This window comes from Camelus ferus, chromosome 3 (assembly GCF_009834535.1).
Source record: "Camelus ferus isolate YT-003-E chromosome 3, BCGSAC_Cfer_1.0, whole genome shotgun sequence".
NCBI lineage: Eukaryota > Metazoa > Chordata > Mammalia > Artiodactyla > Camelidae > Camelus > Camelus ferus.
Window position 1 is genome coordinate 10,589,412 of NC_045698.1, and position 23,023 is coordinate 10,612,434.

The 23,023-nt window shown below is 49.4% G+C and overlaps 2 protein-coding genes across 4 annotated transcripts in view; one reads left to right on the plus strand and one right to left on the minus strand.

Moving 5' to 3' along the window:
- Positions 1-23,023, plus strand: part of OTULIN (OTU deubiquitinase with linear linkage specificity) — a 65,108-nt gene that overhangs the window by 40,410 nt on the left and 1,675 nt on the right. The window contains exons 8-10 of one of the 3 annotated variants that reach the window (XR_004316095.1): positions 14,499-14,699; positions 17,554-20,241; positions 20,892-21,290. The gene's annotated coding sequence lies outside the window, so the exon portion shown is untranslated. Of the gene's footprint in view, positions 1-14,498; positions 14,937-17,553; positions 20,242-20,891; positions 21,291-23,023 lie in introns of those variants that run through there. The other 2 variants (XR_004316096.1, XM_032470232.1) reach the window with 2 other exon arrangements.
- The window catches only part of ANKH (ANKH inorganic pyrophosphate transport regulator), a 130,504-nt gene continuing 109,535 nt past the window's right edge, over positions 2,055-23,023 (minus strand). Inside the window, exons 9-12 of the mRNA XM_032470204.1 lie at positions 6,355-6,484; positions 5,232-5,355; positions 4,419-4,518; positions 2,055-4,037 (exon numbers count right to left, since the gene is read on the minus strand). Coding sequence (XP_032326095.1) covers positions 3,927-4,037; positions 4,419-4,518; positions 5,232-5,355; positions 6,355-6,484 — 465 coding nt within the window. The 3' untranslated portion in view covers positions 2,055-3,926. The remainder of the gene's footprint in view (positions 4,038-4,418; positions 4,519-5,231; positions 5,356-6,354; positions 6,485-23,023) is intronic.

A 23,023-nucleotide genomic window follows, 5' to 3' on the forward strand; every position in this document is an offset into this window, starting at 1 on the left:
ACATGCTTTTCTACGGTTCAAATGCTTTTTATGAAAGAGCTCTGTGAGGGCTGTGCCTGAGGCTGTGTCTTGGAAGGCAGGTGGGAGCCTGGTTTCAGGGAATCGGCTGCACACGCAACGCAGACCTCTAAACACTTACAGATCGCCACGTGCTACAAAGCCTTGCTCATTGCAATTTTGGTTCTCTATATGCATAAAGGTCAGGACTTAGCACATAAAAGGACCGAGCATTGCTTTGATTGATGAAGACTTCATCCTAAGTTAGGAGGGCAGCTCGCCTGCAAAGTAGGAAGCCAGAAACCCTGGCTGGTGGGTACATACCAGCTCATGCTGTCCTGGGCACTGGTCTGCTGAGATATTCAGAAATAGAAGGATTCTTGAATACAAGAAAATTTTTCTCAAAGTAATCATTTAATTACAACAACAGTACTACTTTCTCAGTCTTTCCCCCACTTCAGTTTGAAGAAGGAAAAAAGAATCCAGTCAGAGAGCTACTGAGTCTTTAAATGGGTATGTTTCTGGAAACTAAGGGCACAAAACAGCTGACCTCCCCCTGCCCCTTCCAGATGATTCCCAAGTGAGGAGGAGTTCGGAGGGTCAGTCGGTGTTAACTCTTTTACATCTAGCTCTAAAGTTATCGTTGAGTAAGTTCTGGTGTCTGGGGACTGCGGGAGAGGCAGGAAAAGGCTGCATGTGGGGACCACCGAGCTGGGCCCCGGCTGGAGAGCACCCTGGCGTCTGGCTTGATGGACCATCTTGAGTCTGGACCTCCCTCCTTGTGGGCCTCCTGCCCACTGCGCCTGCAATGGTTATTTATTGCAAGGACTCAGGAGTGAAAAAGAAAGTGCTTTTACTACCGTAACGAAATCTCCTTAGCCATCCAATATACCCTACAGCAAAGCCAGAAGTTTCTGTTTCTGAGTATCAGCCGTCCCAGGCAGTTTCAGAGCCAGACCACCTGGTACTGCTAAAATACAAAGCAAAACATACATGCAAATCAGAGAAGATGACCTTTGGGCACAAGACCAGCCAAACCTGGGCAGCGAGGGGGTGTGGCTGATGTCAACCTGTGGCCTTTGTGCCCAAAGTAAGGAATCCCAAGCAGGTGAGGGTTTCCGGCCAACGTGCAAACCTCGCCACACGCCGAGCCACATGGCCGGCAGGTCCTGCCCAATCACGTCTTTCCTGGAGCCAGCCCGGCCTGCTTCCTCCTGCTCAGATCTTGGTGTCTCACTGATGCCAGTGGCACCGAGGTCCCGCTCATTGTGGGCAGAGCCCACGGCAGCTGCGTGGAGAATGAGAAAGCAAAGAGCGGCCTGCTTTGACACAACCAGCTGCTCTGACCTGAGCTGGCCCAGAGAAGACCCCCGGGTTGGAAAGACCTCTCTGAATGGCCCAAACTCACTTCTCAGCATCTAAATAAAAGCAGCTTCATGCTCCCGTGGTATTAGATTGTGTGTGTCTACAAGGCACCGGTCCACACTGAGAAAGTCATGGCTGGTCTTTGCATAGTCCTTGGCCTGAGGCTTTCACAGAAATCCTGAGTGACTTGCAAGAGAAAAGGAACCTGTGTCGGGGGAAGGTTTCTTTGGTCGATGAAGTCCAAGGGGTGCCCCCCCATCACCCTGAAAAGTGGGAAGGAGAAGGGCCCCCCCCTCCCCAGCCCGTGCCGAAGAACCTGCCGGCGGTGGGGTTTGCTTTAGAAGTTAAGGTGTGTGCTTGTCAGGCCGGCGGGTTTTAGCAGCACAAGCCAACGAAGGAACTGTGTCAGGGGAGCGTGTACTTCAGGAAGAAAGGTCTTGGACACGGGCGTCCTGCAGAGTCACAGCTCCATCGTGGCGGTCTGGGTCTGGGCTTGCGGCCCGTGTTTTCCCAAACTAGCAAAATACCATGGCCCACGAATCTTCACCCTGAAAGTGCTTCTGATGTCAGAATGCCCTCTTCTAGTTGCATAAGGAGCCTGGGGGGGTCTTTCCTCGATTTTGAGGGAAGGAATTTGCTTTTTCAATTTGCTCTTTAAGCTCCAACCCCACAAGCATGAAATACTAATCACACATGTTAAAAAATACTGCTGTTTAATTTTCTAGTCATGTACTTTAAAAAAGCTGATACAATTAGATTTTTCCCCCATCCTCTCAGATCTGCCCCTGAAACACCCCAAAGTTATGCATCTTAATTTTCTGCATATATATATATATGACAAATTGCTCACAGGAAGCACATGGGGATTTGTCCAGACATGTGAATGGACCCTGTGATGTTCATGGCTGACTCCAAGCCCTTACATTCTTTTTTTTCTATGAGGGACGATATGATTACACAGCACTGAAAGCAATAAATGCAAAAGGCTTGACTTTTTCCTTCTTTTTGCTCTTCTAGCATGTATGTCCATTCCCACGATAGTCTACACCACCTGACCCATTTAAACCCCTGTTACTCATAGTGAAAAATAGTTCTCTTGTCATTTACTGACCCTTACATTTATATACAAATGACAGACTGTAAAACTGCTACAAACAAGATACAACATCCATGGATACAATACGTTTTCAACTGCAGGTACCTTGAGCACACGAGCAATCACCGTATTGTATTAGAGACATTTTATTGAAAATGCGAAAATAGGAAATGTATTATAGCCTAAAATAAATTACATAACATATACAGTATATATTTATATCTTTAAAATATTTTTTTTTGTGTTTAGGTTCTTTCAGTCTAGGAATTTTGACTAAATCAAGAATTTAGTGAACTGTGTCCATAATTTTTTAAAGAAAAAAACCCGCTTTCCAAAACTTAGAAAAATAGACTGCACTAAATGGATTTCAAATGTATCATTTCAGGGAGTATCACATAGTGACTTTGCTGTGGTTTATAAAATGTCTTGCTTTCTCGTGTGGCGTAAAAGGGGAATACAGTACACTCGGAATTACCTGTACCGCATGGTGAGGACTAAGAATGGCAGGACCAGGTCATAAATCTACTTCCCAAGTGACGATTCGGCAACCTGGCATTAGAATGCTAGATTATGACTTAAAGCTTCAGTTCCCTTTAAAAACTAACATGTAAAAGTTAGAATGCTCCGTTTCACTTGCTCTAGTGCCATCTTCAGGAAAGGTAAGTGAAAAGCAAGCCTTCTGGGAAAGTCATGCCCAAGGACGCTGCGATGGGGAGATGCGCTTTTGTGACACCTTGAACAAGGCAGCTCACGTATGTACATGGCGGTGCGGGAAAGTGCGCGCACACTCAAATCTAGGAAAAATGTGAGGTGAGACGCTATCATTTGCATGTATCAGTTTGCTGCTCCCACGGCACCTCAAACCTTCCCATGGGAGATGATTTCCATCTGTCCGTCCGTCCAGTGTGTTCACAGATCCATTCCTGAGCAGGAACGGCCACTCTGGGCTGCAGCCTGGTGCTGCCCTCCACACGCGTGTCACAGACGGTTTGTGCCTCCACGGTGGGAGGTTGCTGGCTTACATCTCTTTGCACAGCCATGTTACTGGGAAGCCAATCAAAGAAAGCCGAGTTGTCACCTGTTGATTCTTAAGAGTGATGCAAGGGACAGGGTGAGTCTGTGGCCTGCTCGGCAGTGGTGGCCAAGGGGTGTGCCGTGGTCCTTTGGTTCCAAGTGGAGACTGTCCGAGGGAGGGGAGACAACGTAGACTACCAGGCAGCTATGTCTTTGGGGTTTTCACGAAGCGGGGGCATGAAGTCAATTGTTCTGTTTCCACAAAGCAGTGGCAAGCCCATTCTGCAGGCCCCCACATCAGCGTGAGCATACCCAGTATGCCAGCGTGTCCGTGAAACCTTTGAATCAAGGCCTCTTGCTTTACCAAAACAAAAAACCAAAAACAAAACCGGAAAAAAACACGACAGGAGAGCAGATGACGCCGAAGTGTCACCTTAGCTGTCCCTGCAGCGCCTCATTCGTTCTCCCTCATCTCCACAATGTCTGTCCCTTCCTCTGCTGGAGGTATGTCCGTCATCGCCGAGTCCTCCCCCTCGGCGGCCGACTCGGTCTCCATCTTCTTTTTCTAGACCAGAGAAGACTCATCAGCGTGGGGCTGGGACAGGGGCACGTTGCAGCAGAGCCAAGAGCAGGGAGAGGCCACAGGGTCTCAGGGGACCCCTTGTTTATGGTTGGGGTGACCTTGCTGATGCTGCATCTCAGTCAGCTCTTCCTTTCGGTGGGGTTACCTGGCTGTCGGCCATGCTTGGACTGGGAGAGGCACTCAGGGATCCCGTCTCCCACTTCCGGGCTGTCAGCTGATGGAGGCCTACCTCTGCCCAACCACGGCACTTCCCTGCAGTCCCTCCCGATGGTGGCTCTGCCCTCCCCTCCCCTCCTCCTCCTCAGGTGCAGACATGACTCCTTATACCTGGGGCAGGTGTGCGGTTTTGTCCCCATATCTCACCTGTTTCCGGTAGACGTAGCACGCTGCTATGGCGACCATAGTGGATTCTCCCACAAACCCTGCAAGGAGGGAGCCCACACCCAGGGTGGCTCCATGGACCCTGGGGATGAGAACACAGGGGACATTCGTCTGTTAAAGCCGTGCTGAGGCATAGTCAAGTCAAAACCCAGCTGAAACTCAGGAAAGGGGTGGACAACAGGGGGACGGGACAATTGCATTAGAGATCTGATGATGAGGGCTGCACCTGAGAAACGGTCCACCTGAGTGCGGGGGGGGGGGGCCTGGAACTCCGAGCCCAGCCAACTCCCACCCCAGCTCCAGGCCTCAGCTCAGCACTGCTGGGGGGCAGGGGAGGTGGGCTTGTCCCCCGGCTCGTGGGCCCAAAGCATCTTGCCCCTCCTCTCCGTGTAGTGAGGTTTTCCTAGTTGTGGGGCTGACTATGCCCCTTCCTAGGAGACCGGAGCCCCTGAGGACAAAGGCGGCACCTTTGCTCCCTTGTGTTTGTCCCTTCCGGTTCTGCCACACCGTGGTAGATGCTCAGTGAACACTGTGTGGGAGCCGGACGAGAAAGTACTCTTCTGGAATGGATCTCAGCAGCCTCCCCCCCGGTGCCCAGGCAGAGAAGCAAGGTATCACTCTGCATTTCTAAGCTGGGGACATGCTTGGGGAGTTCAGGGGAAAAAGCAGATTTAACTTCTGGACAGAACTCGGACGCAGCAGCAGGAGCACAGCCCCAGCCCCCAGCGATGTACCCCAGCCCCTGGCGACGCACCCCAGCCCCCCCGCGATGTACCCCAGCCCCCGGCGACGTACCCCAGGTAGGGCAGGACAACGAGGCTGGCGATGAGGACGACGATCCGCAGCACGGAGCTGGGGGCCAGGACGAAGGTCTTCTTCAGGGTCATCAGCCACCCGGTGAGATGGGCCCTCACAGTGACTGATGGGAGAGCCAAGGACTGGTCAGCGACATCCTGCCTCTCCCTGACTTGCACCTCTCGCCCTGTCTCCCCTGCAGCAGACCCAAGGTCCTGGGGCAGCCGGCTGGGGCCCAGGCCCTGCTGCTGTTGCCCTGAGTCGGTCACCTCATCTTACTGGGGGGGGGCTTCTGATGCCACCTCTGGGCCTGGGGGAGGCCTGTCCCCACCTCGGCTCCCCCATCATAGCCCTTTGTGTCCAGACAGCAGGTTGAGGGCCACTCCCCACCATGACCACCATCTCCCAGTGGGGGTGGGGAGAGGGGAGAGCTGCTACTCTGGCCACCCCCACCTCGGCCCAGCCTCAAGCGCTGATCCCGCCTGTCTAGAAAACTTAGAGAAAAGCGGTAACTTGATTGTGGTCCATTTTGATTCTGGGAGTTGAGAAGCTGGACCAGAAGCCAGGTCTTTCTGGCCCACAGGCTGGGGGAGGTGTGGAGGGGAGAGGCGTGGGGGCAGAAAAGGGGCCTGTCTCACTTCCCTGTCTCCTCCTCCGCCTCCTGACCACTGGTCTACGGCCACCTCGCCCATTTTGGTATTTCATAAAGACTTGCAGAGTGCTCTGTATCCCCCATCTCCCCATCCTGACGTGTGAGCTTGGGGAGGCCAGGCAGGGCACAGGCCAGCACTGAGGCGGGGCTCAGTGGCTGGTGTGTGAAGTACTAAATGGCTGGTTTGGGGGCACAGACACCCTTGGCAAATGTTTAGGTTTGATCTAAACTTGGAAGGGGTTTAAGGAAGTGGAAGGCCTCGTCCTTTAAGAAAAAAATGCTGCCTGTTTGATTTGTTTCTCAAACTTTCAATCCACTGGATAATGTCTTTGCATCTTTTTAATCCACTGTGAATTAAAAAAAAAAACCCATTTTTTGTTTGGGACAGGGCTGCAAACATTTCTAAAGAAAGAAGACTGGATAGGGCCTGCGGGTAAATAGGAATTTTCCTCTCATTCTGTTTTCCTTTACCTGGAACCGGGAAAAAGGAGAAGATGCGCAAAGGAACCACACAGAGTTCCGCAAAGGCAAAGTCCACGCCGATGATGTCTATCAAAATTTTCTCAGACACGTTGGGGGTCCAGAACATCACAAAACAGAGCTGGGAGAAAGACAGGAGGCAGGGTTACTAGGAAAGGCATACATGCGTGAAATGAGACAGTCAGGTAGTACGTGACCCCTGAGGAGCTGGGCCGATGCGGGGCTGGCACCCCAGTCCTTGAGCTGCCACCACTTGCTCTGTTCTTACCTGACAACACAGGCACTGGCCCATTCGCCACACCTGCCCAGGAGGGAGCCCAGCAGATGGGCAGGCGTCCAAGTGGGTAATCGGGCCAGTGTGGAAGGCTTACCTAGGCTGTTGGACAGCTCAGTTAGTTCAGGGTGAACGCGTGTATTAATGTAGTTTTTACAACTTTAACCAAAAAATAAAAAGTGACCTGAAAGCATCTGGATGCTTGCAGAACTGCACTGAATCAGCACACCTACTGAAAGAAGGAAATGATAACATCTGGATAAATGAAAGGCCTGGAAGCTTTTCAAGGTCTAGTTAAGAGAAGAAGAGACAAAAGCCACAAAATTTGGAACTTGGGAAAGCAGATGGGTAAACCAGTTTAACAAACTCAAGAAACTAGAATCCTAAACTGACAGGGGAAAGTGGAGCTGTCTCCTGCCCTTCCCTTCCCCACCATCAGAGAACGTGGCCACAGGTCCTTCTAGAAGTGGGGGTGAAGGCAGGCTGTGGAAAGTCTAGTTAGTAAGCCGCTCGTCCACAGTTCCCCTTGCACAGCTGGTGGCTGTGCCTCCCCGAACTTACTGGAGTTTAGTCTCTGAATAAAGTAAAACCAGCATGGTTGAGGGCAGAATTACTGCACAGGAAACAGAGGGATTAAGGGAAGGATGACATGTCGAATGTTTGGTCTTCTTCCTCTATTCAGCTCCAGAACACGGGAAGGCAGTTGAGTCCCCTGACAGGCAGGAAACCCAGAGTGATGGCTGAGGAACCTGACCCACCAAGAGAGAAGACCCCAAGTTCCTAAAAACTGGAGGCTCCTGACAAAGCAGCCCCACCAGCCCAGCCATCAGTGAGGCCCACACAGGGATATAAACCTCACCCACATGTGCACAGCTGCCAGCTGGCTTCTAGTGCCCCGCCTATAAAAACGAGGAGACAACCAGGGATCACCAGGCTTTGAGGAAGAACTCTAATATGAAGAGGCTAAAACAAAGAGGGAAGAAAACCCCAGAGGAAACAGACAACGACAAGAGACAGAGTGGGAGGGAGGGGAAGGGAGAGGAAAGGAGAGAAAGAGGAGGAAAACCTTTGCCCAGTGATAGTCTCAGTGACGAGAGAAGACACTACCCGTGAAACAGGAACTGAATGGAAGTGTTACAAAAAGGACATTTCAAAGAACAGGAAAGAAGTTCTGGGAATTAAAAAACAATTAAGGCAGAAATGAAAAATTCACTAAATGACAGGTAAAGTTGAGGAAGTCTACAACAAAGATAAGGCAGAATACAAAGACATGGGACGTATGCAAGAAGGGATTTTAAAAATATAAATAAAGGACCCATCTAAGAGGTTCAGCATCAAATAACAGGAGTTCCAGACTGACAGTCTGAGAGCTGAAAGATGCAAATTTCAAGTCCGAAAAGGGTCCATGATGTGGACATAGCACAGTGGATGAAAAAAGACCCACTGGGCATGGCACGGGACAATCCTGGGGCAGAAACCAGATCCTCAGAGCTTCCTGCTTTAGACAGCTAGGGAGCTAGCACTGAGAGTTAGGAGATACGGGGCAATAAATTAGAAGGGAAAATGACTTCTTCGTAGAACTTGAAACCAAACCATCAGTCAAGTATGTTTAGAAGAAAGACATTTACAGATGTTCAAGGCCTCAAAAAATTTACCCCTCCACGCACACTTTTTCAAGAAGCTCTTGTAGGGTACAGTCTGCCAAAAGCAAAGGAGTCGTAGATGAAGAAAAAGAAAGATGCAGGGTTGATCACAATAAAAAAACAAAAAAGGCACAGGAATCCCTGGGGTGGGGGTAAGGAGAGACCCCAGGAAGGCAAGACAAGGCCCACAGGTCAGAGCTGGTCAGCACTAGAGCTGGTCGGAAGAGCCTTGGAGATGCTTCTTTGAGAGCATGAAACAGACAGGAAGCAAAATGTGTGTGAACACAGGAAAGGGGGTTTCGGGAACTAAGGGAAAAGGTAGGAATAAATGAGTGGTAAGTAATTACCATTTAGCTTTTAGAAAGCTAAGAAAAATTATAGCTAAGACAATGATTAAGTTCAGGGAAAACTAACTTTTTTTAAAAGAAAGGATGGGAATCAGACTTAGGTGTCAGAGTTTATCATAGTCAGAATCCACCGAGAGATCTGAAGATCCCGGAGTAGAAGCGGGGAGGGGAGGTGGGGAGAGCAGCTATTGTGGGGAGCAGTAAGGCCGACTCTGAGCTCCGTGGGTGTATAAAAAACTGAATTTAGAAATGTAATAATATAACTTTGTAAGAGAATGTTGTTAGAAGATGCCAGTTCCATAAAACTTTTCTCTCCCTTTCTTACCATGCACATGATTCTTCTCTAAAATGAGAGTGAATACATTATAAAATGAATTGCAGTCGTGTGAAAACAGAACACTGAAATCTTACAATACAACATCCTTTAGGCTTTGGGTAAATTAAATTTCATGGAATTAAGCTAGTCCTACTTACTATTGTGTTGAAATACATTAAAAAAAATAACTTGGAGGACCTATTATAAATGTTTCACTTTATAAACGCAATGGAATCTTATTCTAGCATATATTTTTCAGCATCTGGGAAGGATATCCCATTTTGGTTTTCAGAAATGACAGATGTACTATCATTTAACCCTATTGCCTGCTGCCAGGACTTATGCCCCATCTCTGACATGTACGGAAAAACACTTCTTTAGATGTAGCAACTTGGAGCTCAGGGGCTTTATTACTGAGTGGCCTGGACAAGTGGCCCTGTCCTCTTTTCTCACCACAGAGCTGCCAGCCTGGAATGGTGAGACATTGCTCATGCCTCCAGCCCAGGGATGGCGGCAACTTCCTGTCACAACTTCACAATGCCACCGAGCACTGCACAGGGACACAGTTCACTTTCTTGACAACTAGATCCATCAGCCCTCCTTCCATATATTTTCCATAGCGGTAAAGCTGTAAAGAAGTAAGATAAGTGAGCACCGCCCCAATGCTGGACTCGATTGTGCATTAGGACCAATAGAGGATAAGCTATCCTGGGTTTCCTTAATGGTCAGAGCAGAATCTAGGCCAAATTCTGTTTAAAAAAAAAAAACAACCTCCAAAACCCCCCAAACAAACTTAGGCTTCCAGGAAAATCACTGGCATTCCTTACTCAGCTTGTAGCCAGTGATCATCTGAACAAGAGAGAATGCCTCCTGCTGCAATCTCAGTGCTTTGCAAAATCACTGGAAAGTGGCTTTTAGATGGCAACAAAGCAAGGAAAAAGGAGGGTGTCGTTGCGCGTCGGAGAGGAAGGTGCAAGCAAGGGTAACTCGTCCCCCTGCTTCTCCGCATGGATAAAGTTCCGCTGGAGGCTTTTCACTGTCTGGAGGAGAGGATCGGTAAGCTTCGGAGGAAGGAGTCCACCCTGACGACACAGGATAGTGAGACGTGTAAAAACCCCAAATCATGTGAGACATTTACATTAATATCAAGTAATCTGGGTGGGTGACGGCAGTTCTGGTCCCTTGGAAGCTAAACGGCGAGGTGCGGTGGATCTCCAGTAGGCCTTCCCAGGAAGGTGGCTCCGAAACATCATTCTAAAACCCCACAGTATGCTTTGTCTTGGCACCACTAAACCACTCTGTTCTCTATCCGGCATCTATCTGTGCCAGGCACACCCGACATGCCTCCATCAAGGCGACATGCCACCGAGGTTCTTCCTCAGTTCTCAGCCCCACACCTAGCACCTAGATGGAGTCTTTCTAGGACAACATAACTGAACGCCCTCACTCCGGTCCGGGGCTTCAGCAATCACAGGTAACTATTTAAAGGGAGGTGACATCGCCTGTATCGAAGCTTCCTTTCTTTTTCTCCCTGAAGTCTCTGAATTTGAACCTTTGCCTTTGCTGTGCTTCCAGTCTGAAAATGCTCCTTGCCTTCCAGAAAGTTCTCAAAAAACAAAACAAAACAAAAGACTATTTCCTGCATTGCCCAGAAAGGAATACTGGCAACTCAGAAGCAGCTATGGTGTTGATTAAAAGATGCAACACCTGTCTGCAGGTCCGCTTTCTCTAAGAAGCATGCTGAGCCCAAGCATAATCATCAGATTTAACCAGTCCATTTCAGAAAGCAAGAAGCTCTAGAAGTTAACCTCACAAAGGATATTTCAGGAAAAGTATCACTCTGCCGAGTTCACCCAGAGTAGTTTTGACTCAGAACATGCCCTCCCCGTTGACCAGGACATGCTGTGTTCTTCAAATATTTGCAGAGAGCTAATGACATTGACTTTTCCAAACCAGAACACAAACCTAATAAACTACCGACAGTAAACATGATTTGTTCCTTGGAGTAGCCGCCGGGTTAGGTTTTCTGCTGCAGAGTTTGCTGTCAACATTATCTCATTAGGAAGCAGCCAGCAAAACAGAACAACCCACTCAGTGCCCAGATCTTGGTTTTTCTATTTACTCTGCAATAAAGGAACCAGGGCTCCTTGGAGACATGGTTGATTCTAGGACTAGGGTGGGAAATATACAAGATGATCAGCTTGGAATAATATATTCAAGGGCACAGGAGCCCAGAAGAAAGAGCTCCTAATGGTAAATCTGGAAGAATGTGAGCAAGAAAATAAATGATTTCGTATTGAGTTAGGACACACAGCACACAATAAATACCCATGAGTCCACACCGATACAAATAAACAAATAGGAACACATCCCCAGCACAGAATTCCAAGTGATTTATGTAGCTACTCGCCTCTCAGGGAGGAGGGGCATACCTCCCCACCCCTGAAGTGTGGGTTCACCATAGTGACTTCCTTCCAAAGAGAGGACAGGATGGAAAGGGGGGAAAGGAACTCCACAGTGAGAAATCTGGCAACTGGGATCTTGGCCAGGTCAACCTCATCAGTGATGTCACGTTGATAGCATGTTCTCTTGATAAGACATGATGACAATGGTACTCTACCTATGTGGTCTCTCTCCCGACAGTCCATAAGCCCAGTCTCACCATGAGAAAAACCCCAGACAAGCCCAAACTGAGGGACATTCTACATAATACCTGAGCAGTAGTCCTTGAAACCGACAAGGCCACAAAAACAAGCAAAATATGAGAAACTCTCACAGATCAGAAAAGGTTAAGACAAAGTGACGGGCTTTAACATGGTAACGTGGATGGGAAGCCTAGGACAGGAAAAGGACAGGAGGGAGAAGCTAGTGAACTCTGAATAAACTGTGGAGTTTGATTCGTAATAACGTACTGGGGTTGATTCCTTAGCTGTGATGAATGTACCACAGCAGAGTAAGACAGAGTAGGGGGTGAGGGGTGTGTGGGGACTCTGGGCTAGCTTCACAGTGCTTCTGTAAGTCTAAAAATAATACTCAAAAAAAAAAAAAAAAAAAAAAAAAGGAAAACTCTCAAACGAAAAGTACATATATATAAAAGAAGACCCATAACCTACTCTTTTATGTGACAGACTGTGATTCCTTTTCTGAGGACCTGGCACTGACCATGACATTTTTACTTTGAATTTTGAAATACTTCTTTTTATTTCAAGATATATTCATCTCTAGTGAAATGTACGCCACTCCAGACAAACCTTCTGTCTTCATGACCATTGGCTTCTCCTTTTTAAAACTGGATTAGCCTCTGTAGAAACTAACCAAAGGGCTGCAGCTCTTTTATTCACAACCTTGTCATGAAGTTTCTGGTCAGCACCTGTGTCACGATCACATTTCTAACAACGGTCCCGTTGGGCAGATCGATGAGGAATTTAACGTCTTCCTTAGAGGCAATCTGTTAAGAGGCTTTGGCTGTATGTAACTGCGCAGTGTAGGGGCAGTATCTAACCTTTCATTTTGAAATCCATGTAATAGCTACATTCTGACAAAGTTTTACCATAAATTAAGATTCCCAAATCGGATTAGTGTGCAGAAAGGATGAAGGGAGCCCCAAACCTTACAGAAATGACACTTCTGGGTCTAAGATGCCACAGTCGGAGTCAGTGTGACTGGAACCACATAAGGAGCATCCTTTCCAAGACTCTTCTCATTCAGAGTCGGACCCTGACTTATCCTGGGACTGAGTCTCTTTCCCAAGAACTGACGATTGAGATCCAAAGAAGCTCATGTCTCTGTCAGCATCCGAGCTCAGAGAACATACAAACCCAGCCACAGGGGCACAGCCATTTCTGCACGTCCTGAGAGGATTCCCTTCCACAAAGGAAACACTGCCAAGAGCTCATGTTTTACCTTAATTTCCAGAAGCTGTTGACTACGCTTTTGAGAAAGTCACAAAGCTGCCTCCATGACCCTGAATAATCAGGATTAAAACTAAATTCTCCTCCCCTGCAGTGAGATCTGAAATACATGCAGCTGTTTTGAATTAAAACAGTTGGCCCTGGGTATCATTTTTATTTGGTGTTTTTACTTAGAAGGGTTCAACTTATGTTTAATTGGGTTGAAGTCTCCCCTGGGTAAACCAGTGGTTAACCCTCAACAATGCCGCATACAAAGAGGTGGTTACGAGCTTGGCTCTGGGCGGTGTGCTTGGGGAGGAAGTTGATCTGCATTCCGGTGCCAGCTCCTTAGTGCACCTCGGATCACCAGACCGCCAGCACGACTGCAGCCCCAGGCTGAGGAGCCAGGATCTGCACAAAATGCTGCTGCCAGCGCCAGGCACAGTGCAGGGGATCAATCTTAACTATTGTCATAATAAAAGGCTTCCTGGGACCAGAATCAATGCCGGCCGTGGGGTCATCCGCAGGTGGTGAGATCAGGACTGACCTTACTGTCCTCTCCATACTCTTCCCTGTTTGGCACAAGGCACATGTTGTCTTTTTTCTTGATCAGAAAACATTTTAGAGTAAAAAGGACCTCAATCTGTCTTCACTGATAAAGTCAATCTTCTCCTTTAAAAATTTTTTTCAATTATTTTTTTTTTGAGCATTTAAAATAATTTCACATGGGGCAGGATATAGCTCACACATGGCAGAGTATGCGCTTAGCACACACGAGGTCCTGGGTTCAATCCCCTGTACCGCTGTTTTTAAAAAAAGGATATATAAAACAATTTCACGTTTTAATTTTTAAAAAAATTTGGGGGGAGGTAATTAGGCTTCTATTTATTTTTGATGGTGGTACCAGGGACTGCACCTAGGACCACTGCACACGCTAGGCACACACTCTACCACTAAGCTACACCCTCCCCCCAGCAGATAAAGTCAATCTTTACGCGTACTTATGATGGACAGGAGCAGTCTTGTTTCAGAGGGAGGGGTGGCTTTCAGAGGGGGGCCGATGGCCTGTGTCTCGCAGCCAGTGTCTTGGACACCACACCCAGTGTCACTCCAGGCAGAAGGCACACGGATCTGATTTACTGGGGGGTGGGGTGGGTGGGGGGGGCAAAACCAGGCAGGACACTATCATACACACACACCTATCTTGCTTGAGCTTTCAGAGAGAGTTGACCTGGACCCGGGAAATATCATCTGCCTTTTGATTCCTTGTACTGAATCACGTTAGTTGTACACATGTGGTGGGGGTGCGGGCGGGGGTGGGGTAGTTCATAGCGGGTTTTGCGGGTCATGGTCATGACTCTGGGAACCATGGGAGTCCTGAGTGGAGGGTGATGTGATGCGATTGCTATCCTGACAGGCTCTCCCAGTGCTCTGTGAGAACAGACTGTGGGGGGAGTGGGTGGCAGGGGAGGGCAGAAGCAGGGAGGAGCCCTGTCGGGGGAGGGGGAGGGAGTGGGGATGGGGGTGCTGCTGTAACAATCCAGGTGAGAGATGGCCAAGGCTGGAGGTGTTTAAGTCAGTGCTAACAGGATGTGCTGAGGGGCCCACCTGCAGCATGAGACAGTATGATGTGATCTGACTGAGTGAGCCCTTCTCTTCCTTCAGGCTGGAGGCTGAAGGTTCCACACAGGGGAGGGTCCTTCTGGCCTGTCCTCTCCACAGCTGCTCACTGTCCCTTGCCGGCTGCCACCTGAACCATATGGGTCACTTCTAACAGCTCTCCTAAGGGTGACAGTGAGTTCCTACGAAGTCACCCATCCCCAACGGAATGACAGCATTTCATCAGGACTGACTCTCAGAGCCAGGGTGAGTCCCAACTTTGAAGAGAAAAAAAAAAGGGCTGTTTAATATTATTAGAGTGGAAAGACCTCAAGTAGACCATGTGTGAAAAGGCCAGTGAACCCAATTTCTAGGGATCAGCCTTCAACGGGGTGATGGGAACAAGCCTGTGGTAATCTCCAGAGGGAACGAGGCTGCCGTCCCGCAGAGCTGCTGCTCCGGGGACCACTGACCCATCCTCTAAGGGGGGAGCTGGGTGAATAGTCACGTGGGTGTGGAAATGAAGGGACAGCACGCGAAGGGGCGTCGGAGAGGAACACGTCTGTGTAGGGCAGTCACAGGTAGGGTAATGCGTATTACAATATATACAGTGATGAGATACATACAAAGGGGGACTTTTTATGTAAGGTCAGGCTAGAAAAAATTTTAGTAGGCTGAAACAGATGGGGTAAAAGACATGTATTGCTGAGAGGTCCAGAGCTCCGTTCTCGCTGGGCAAAGCATGTTAGTGTTTATGGAGCATCTAGCTTTCTCAGTGTGGCTGCTGATGGTTACAACATTACACATCTATCTGGAATACTTTCACAGAGGGGCTGATGCAGCCATCAACAGTTACAGCACATTCACCGTAAAATAGCAACCTTTTCGGATGCAGTTTTTAAAGCCAGTTAAAGAAGATGAAAGCTCAATCATCCCTGTTATCATTTAGGTTTAAGGAAATTGCCATATATACACCTCCTAAGAGCAGTTGGTACGTCTTTCAGATGTAAGATGACTAAATTCTTAGTAAGAAACAAAGGATCGATTGAAAGAAACAATACAGTTCAACAGCAGGGGGCGCCATGCACCCAGTCTGCAGATCGCGCTCCAGATGCTCGCTTCTGCCCACTCCATCTACCTGCAGAATGTTAATTCTTTACTTACCTGGCTTGAAGACTATTTAGAAAGTTCCAGCCTTAGCTTATGTTTCGCCTTAACTTTTGTTTTGACTGTTAACAGTCAAACTGGAACTTCCTGGAGGCTGGGGGCAGGGGTGGGGGCATGGGGAGTTATTGTTTCATGGGTGTAGAGTTTCAGTTTTGCAAGATGAGTTCTGTGGATGGGCGGTGGTGTTGGGAGTGCCATACTGTGAATGCACTGAACTGTACACTTAAAAATGGTTAAGGGGCTGAGCTACATGGGCGGTGTATTTTACCCCAATTTTTTAAAAATTAAAAAAAAATTAGAACCTGCTTATAATGACACATTATGCTCGTTCATTTGTTAATTGTTCTAAGAATGCACATGTGGATTTGTGCTGTCACTCCTTTAGGAGGGGGATCTTAGAGATCTGGGGACTAGTCTTAATTGTTTTCATCTTCCCCCCCAAAAAACAATCAACCTCTCAAATCCACAACGTAGGGTGACTTAAAAGCAAATGCTGGACTGTTGGAGTTTGGGAGAGAAGTGTGAAGGGAGGGCGGAGGTTCAGTGGGAAGGAACTAACTCTCATCAATTACTTATTATACACCAAGGGCTTTCCATAGGGTATTTCATTTAATCCCTATTACAGTCCCAGGATAGTGGCATTTTTTGGTTCCTCTACCGAGGACAGCAGGGCCTAGAGGGGCTGTGTGGCTTTCCGCAGGTCATCCCACTGCTAAAGGGTGGGTGGGGCCAGGATTTCAATGCCGGCCTTGGGGGACTCAGAAGCCTTGTTCCCCTCATGTTCTCAGGATGTCTAAAGGCACCCAAATGGCCCAATGGTACATGGTGCATGGACAGTGTAGGGGTGCCAAGTGAAGAAGTGTCTTTTTTTAGAAAGTTTTAAGTTCAGCTTATTTACCTTTGGCCCTTTCTGCCCTCCCCCCTCCCCGTGCACAAGAGATCCTTGTCTTCTCCTGGATAATGTGAACAATGAGAAGGCAGTCTCGGGGCGCGGGGGTGGGGCAGCGCAACAGAAACAAAGCCTCAAACAGGCTGTCCTTGTTGGAGACACAGGGCCAGCATGGTACCACGGCTGGAATAAGGCCGGTAGTGTCCGCGGCCCTGATGGCCAAGGGACAGCAGTTCAGCCACAGGAAGGTGAGACTGGGTCACTCTCATGAACTGAGCACAGGGTGGACGGGCTGAGGTCCTGGGGGATGGCCGCGTTTGCTATTCATCAGCTGGGGTTTTGCAGCCTTCCAGCCGCAGGGGAAGGACTCAGGCCTGAGTGCTTCATGGAGATGCAGCTCTGACCAGTGGGACGCAACTAAGGAAAAGGGATTCTTGACGTGCTTGTCGGATGCTGACGTACGTCGGATGCTGACACGCTATCCCACGAAGCAGCAACAGCGGGGAGTTAATATGCCCACCAGAGCACCAGGATGGTCCGTTATCTATGGAAACAGAACTAGGGGAGCTCACTCTGATTGGCCCTTACATGATAAAAAAGCCCTCTAATTGTGGGAAACTGAGGCTGCGACAGGCAGGGCTGGATGAAACTCCTGGCCTGCAGCCTGGAGGCAGGGCGTTTTCCTGTGTTTTCTGCCGGCAGCGCCTTCGCCAAGCTGCCCAGACCTCTCGGGGAGCAGGTGGCTGGGGAGCAGGTGGCCGGAGCTGGGCCTGGTGGGATTAGGGGCGCTATAAATACTGCCACTGTCAGTGACCTTGCTGCCTTTCAAAAGTGGTGGCCGCTCTGGGGGAGGGGACAAGGCAGAGCAGAGTTCCTGAGTGTATCTGTGGGATTTGTGCTTCCTGAGGACTTACCTAGTGTGAACAGCAGAAGAAATATTTTACGATTAGCGGAACTTCCCTGAAAGGGATTATGTCCGCGTGTCACAGAGGAGGGACTGATGGTGCACACGTTTCTGACTGCTTCCTTCTCTGATGCTGGCCTTTTTGCTTTCTTTCCCTCCAGGAGGATCTCTTGGAGGCCCTGAAGTTCTGAAGCTTTAGGACTAAGATGTTTTAAATACCAAACATCTTCACCTTAAATACTGCAGTGGTCCCCACCCCCTGGATGGCAAGGTGTGACAGGCATCCAACTGTGGGTCTCTACAGACCACACACACAGTCACCCGCTCCACTCTGCAGCAGCCTCCAACCCAGCCTCTCCCAGACGACACTCATCCCAGGAAGCTGGGGACCCAGACGAAGAACAGCCTCACTGGATGGAATCGTGACCGTCGAGGAGGAGATGGCCACTCACGTGGCAGAGACTGACCATGTCCTTGTTGCATTCACAATAACCAGGGAAACTTAAAAAAAAACAACCAATAAAAGAAAACAGATTTCAAAGTTTGTGAGGTACGATCTAATAACACCAGGGATGCTGCAAGGAGGCTGGAAAGCTCTCAAAAGAGAAACTCCCCGCCACTCCACTCCACCCCAACCAGAAAGGAGAACAGAAGGCACCTGAAGGTGTCGCAGTGGTCCCCCAAGCTGCTCTTGGGGGAGGGAACGTGCCAGGTGGGGAGGGGCTACCTGTCACCTCCCTGCCTTCGTTTGCCTGCTCACAGGCTGTCTCTTCCCGAGTCCCCGGGAGGTAAGCCCAGATGAGGTCTAAGAATGACTACCTTTAAAGGCTCGCAATCTCGTGGATGATTAAGGTCAGGAAGGAGAGAGTCAGACACGCTGACCTGGTACAAGTGCTGAGATCAAGAGAAAGGGCTTCCAAGAAACATGCTCAAGGGCAAAAGAGAAAAAGGAAAGAACTGCCAGGGGCCGAGGGTACACCCCAAGCCGCTCCTTTGAGTCTGCCTTTTCCACGAAGGAGCATCATCTTAATACTCGGCCAGGTGGGCAAACACGGTTAAGAGGGATTTGAAGATTAGAACTGATGAGAGGGAGCAAAGCGTTTTGTTTGTGCAAGGCTCGGATCACGAACATCACCTGCGGCGAAAACACTTGTAGAACGAACTGAGAAAGCAGAGACCTGGGGAGACGCTGGGAGCCTTGGGGTTGGCAAATCCCCTGCAGACAGATTCTAGAAGGGGCCGGACCCTGACTGTCAGGAGAATATGGCCAAGTGGGTCTTTCTGGCTCTTGTGTTTCACCTCATAACAGGACCATGTGGCTAACTGAAAAAGCCCACCACGTAGCCACAGGCTGCATTAATGAATGTTACGAAGTCAAAACTGGACAATTCTAGTCCGATGGCCAGGATCAGACCTGATTTGGAGTTTGTGCCCCATGTTTCCAGGGGAGCACTGACAAATTTCAAGGAGCGGAACCAAAACACCACAGGGTCTAGAAGCCAGGCTGCTAAAAAGGTGGAAAACTGGGTGTGGCTATTTGAAGGGCAGCCACGTGGAAGCAGGGTTAGACAGACTCTGCAGCAGGAGCACGGATGAGGGCGACTGCCTGCCCCATCATTTGTCTGAGGGATGTTACAGTCCATCTCAACAGCCTCCTCCCCGGGTCCTAGGTAGTCGCGTCTTAATGACTTCTGTAGTTTTGATTCTACAGTGACCTACTGATTCCTGAAACACCAGTTATTAGTTTGTTATTATAACAACGTGCTTTATACCTGTATTCATTCAAAAGTAATTACTGGGCACCTGTTCTGAGCCAGACACTGTGCGGATGCTGGGCATGCAATGGGGAACATGGCAGAGGCGATGCCAGCCCTCTCAGAGCCCCTGTCACTACAGAGCGCTAAATGTCATGATGGGGGACTCAGGGCGTGATGGGACCTGCAGGGCCCGCAGTGGGTGGGAAGCAAACTGATGGCGTCCAAGTTGGTGTCTGAAAGCAAGCTGGAGCCATGTATGCTGGACGAGGAGGCAGGAGAGGGTTTCAGGCAGAAGGGACACTGGGGGCAGAGGCCTGGGCGAGAGAACACACAGATGGTCCCTCCGCTCCGGGTGCTCTGTGCGGATGGAACGGACAGCAGGAGGACACTTGAGATGGTCCTCGTACTGCCGTTTAGGGTCTGGTTTACAATGGCACCAGAGAGTCAGTGGAGGGCCTTTGAGGGCTGGTTTGGAGGAGAAGTGTGTGGACCCCCACTGGGGGCCATGGAGCAAGTCGAAGGGGAACTGTAGGAGCACAAATAGGGATATGACGGTGGGGAATGGAGACGAGGGGGGTCCGAGGGGCATTTAGGATGAGGCTAAGACAGGGCTCTGTGCCCGGGGGGACACCAGGCTGAGGAAGAGGGCCGAGCCGAGGATGAGGCCAGCCTCTGGCATCACCAGCAGAAGTCCACGCTAGTCATCAAAATAGGGGATGGAGAGCAGAAAGAGCTTGGAGTGCAGGCCATGAGCCCCTTTGGGATGGGCTGAGCTGTCTGTGCCTGCGGAAAATCAAAGCGCATCTCTGTGAGGGAGGCAGTTAGATGTCAGGGCCTGAAGCTCAGGAGAGAGAGCGGAGTTGAAGATACTGACTCGGGAAGGAGCTAAACACGGCAACTGAAGCCACGGCCTGCAGAGAGAGGGCTGAGGAGGGAGATGGGCAGGGGGTTCGGACAGAGTTCTGACGCTCACTTGGAGCGAGGAAGAAGGATGTTCCACCAAGAGCCTGTGAAGGAATACTCAGAAAGGAAGACGGAAAAACAGTGTTGCAGAAGCCATGGGAAATAAGCAAAGGATGCAGGCGATGGGAGGTGAGAACCAGATGGCACCCGCCCACAGGAGCTGGGGCTGGAGCCTGCAGGGACCTCGGCCAGCTCTCTAAGGAGACAACGGGGAACCAGACAGAATGCAGATCCAAGGAACCACCTAGGAAGGGAGTGAGGCCCCTCGGGGAGGGGGAGGGAGGGGGCAGGTGGGCTGGAGGGGGACAGCAGATGGCATGGGTCGGGAGCATAGATGGTGGCAAACATCCGTGGGAAGGATGGGCATGATTACCTGTAATTCTCTCAAGGAGCCTGGGTGCCAAGGCGAGAAATGGAGGGGACCTGCTGGATAAAGACATGATTTTTCTGTTTTCCTTCTATTTCTTTTTAAAGTTGGGAGCCTTGAGTATATTTAAACATAGATAGGAAGGAGTAATTTGGGAGAGGCTGACACGGGAGAGAGGGAGAAACTGAGACAGAGTCCCTGAGCATAAAGGATGGATAAAGCAGGGCAGCTGAGCCCCCACCGAGGTGCCACTCAGATGCGGGCGGTGGGGGGTGCGGTGTCCACCCTGCCACGGCTTTGTGGGGATAGGGGGCGCTGGCCTGCAGGACATCCTGCCAGCTGTCAGTGTGCCCCTCAGCCCAAACCAGCATCTCCCTCACTCTCTTTCCTTTTACTTTATCTTCCTCCCAAGGAGCTCTGACTACCTGTAGAAGACGCCACAATGGCCAACCGAGGGGCCACGCTCACCCTAGTGCCCAGAACAAGGATTTATTACTTTATATAGTAACAGAGGAGATTAAATGAAGGATCTTGAGCTAAGATGATCTGGGAATGTCTTGGTAGACCCTAAATACCATCACAGGTGTCCTGATAATAGAAGAGAGAGGCATGCAGAGGAGGCGGCTCTCTGAAGACAGACTGGAGTGACTCGGCCAAGGAAGGCCCGCAGCCGCCAGGAGCTGGACAAGGCAAGGAACGGGGCTCTTTCCTAAAGCCCCGCCAACGCCTTGATTTCAGTCCAGCGAACTGGTTTCGACTTCTGGCCTCCAGAACTAGGAGAGAACACATTTCTCTTGTTTCAAGCCATCAGGTTTGTGGTGCTTTGTTACGGGAGCCACAGGAAACCAACACGCTATCCAAAACCATCGTGTTCGTCGGTGGCCTGTCTTCCCCATGAGATCACAGACTCCTGAAGAAAAGGGGTTTTGTGTGTTTGTTTCACTGGGGTCGCCCTGGAGCCTGCTGCGTAGCAGGGGCTCAGAAGGTACAAAAAGACCCCCGGAATAATCTCATGGCACAATGTAATCGTGTTTCCTTCACTGTGCCTGAACCAGTGGGTGCTCCCACCCACAGCTGGAGATGCAACAAAGCCCTTCACGATAAAATTAAGAACACTTGCAGCGAAGGCCAAGTGTCAGTTTAGCTAAAAGCGACCTTGCCCTCCTGTTCACTTTCTTAGTCTGCCTGCAGGTGCAGGAGACCCCTAAGCGCTGGGAGAGGTAAAGCAGGTGTTAAATTCTTCACTCGCTGTTTCCATTAGGCATCTCCATTCTTGTATTTCCAGCTTCTCCAGGTGGGAATTGGAGTGTAGGATTTGCCTAGAAATACTGTTTCTGCAGGTCAGCACTGTCCGCAGATTTATGTGCTTAATTATGTCTTTGCTGATGGGTTTTGGGGGGGAGGTGAGGATGGTGGGTTGTTGGCTTCATAGCATCCAATAGAAGTATCAGTGTTCGATTTATGTTACTTTACTTTTTTTGCAAATATCTCTACGTGACCAGAATGATACTTGACTGTTTCCTCCCGTTTCTGGATCCAATGGTCTCTGCTTCACAGCATTTTATGTCCTCCTGTGCTCATTTCAATACATCTATTTGGTATTTCTTGAGATAATTTACCAAAAAAAAAAAAAAAAGTTTTGAGATGTTTTCCACGGGCTTTGCTGACTCCCTACACGTCGTAGCAAAGGGCGTCAAAGTTTCAGGCCACCAGGTAGGTGTTCATATTCAGAGACAAAAACACCCGGGGTTAAGAGCAGGTGCTGAAATTAGAAAACTGAGCAGCCGTGAACACCACAGCCTTGTTCTGTCCACGTGTCGCATCGTGATTATTGTCGGGAGGGTCTGGACCACACATCTGATCTGGATGACGTCTGGGTCCTACGCACTGAGACCCACCCACTGACTGGATAAGAAAGAAAATGCTCCCCAGACTGCATCTGTCTTAGAATAAAAATGATTTTTAAAGCCACAGAGAGTCATACAATGTAATTCCTGGAAGTCTATGTGTTCACCCCCACCAGGTTAGTTTGCCGTTATGTGGAACAATCCCTCTGATAAATTTGCTTGTACACCAGAAGAGCCTCGGGGTGGAGCCTGGGAACCACATCCTGGATGTGAGACGGGTCCGGCAGGCAGCATGTGGCGGGACTTGAGCAGCGTTGGGGAAGAACGCGGTGCCTTCCCCCTGGTTCCCAAACCCTTTCAGGTGGCTGCCCTGCACCTGCTCTTTGTAGAACACAGGTGTGTATTGATAGGTTAAACTGAAACTAAGTAACTTCTACAATTTTGTGCCAAATCAGACACCATTTAAAATGCTCAGGTGGGAAGCAGTGGAAGGGATCAAGGTTTTGAGACAATTTGGGGTGATAAGCACAACTGGATACAATACTAGCAACTTAACTTGTCTCTTGAAATTGGGAACTTGTTTCGGTGTTCAGGATGGTGGGTCCTGCAAGGGCCTGGTTGAGACGCACGGGATTGTTCAATTAATGGAAAACAGAATAAAACCAAAAGCAAAGCAACCTAAATCGAACACTGGTAC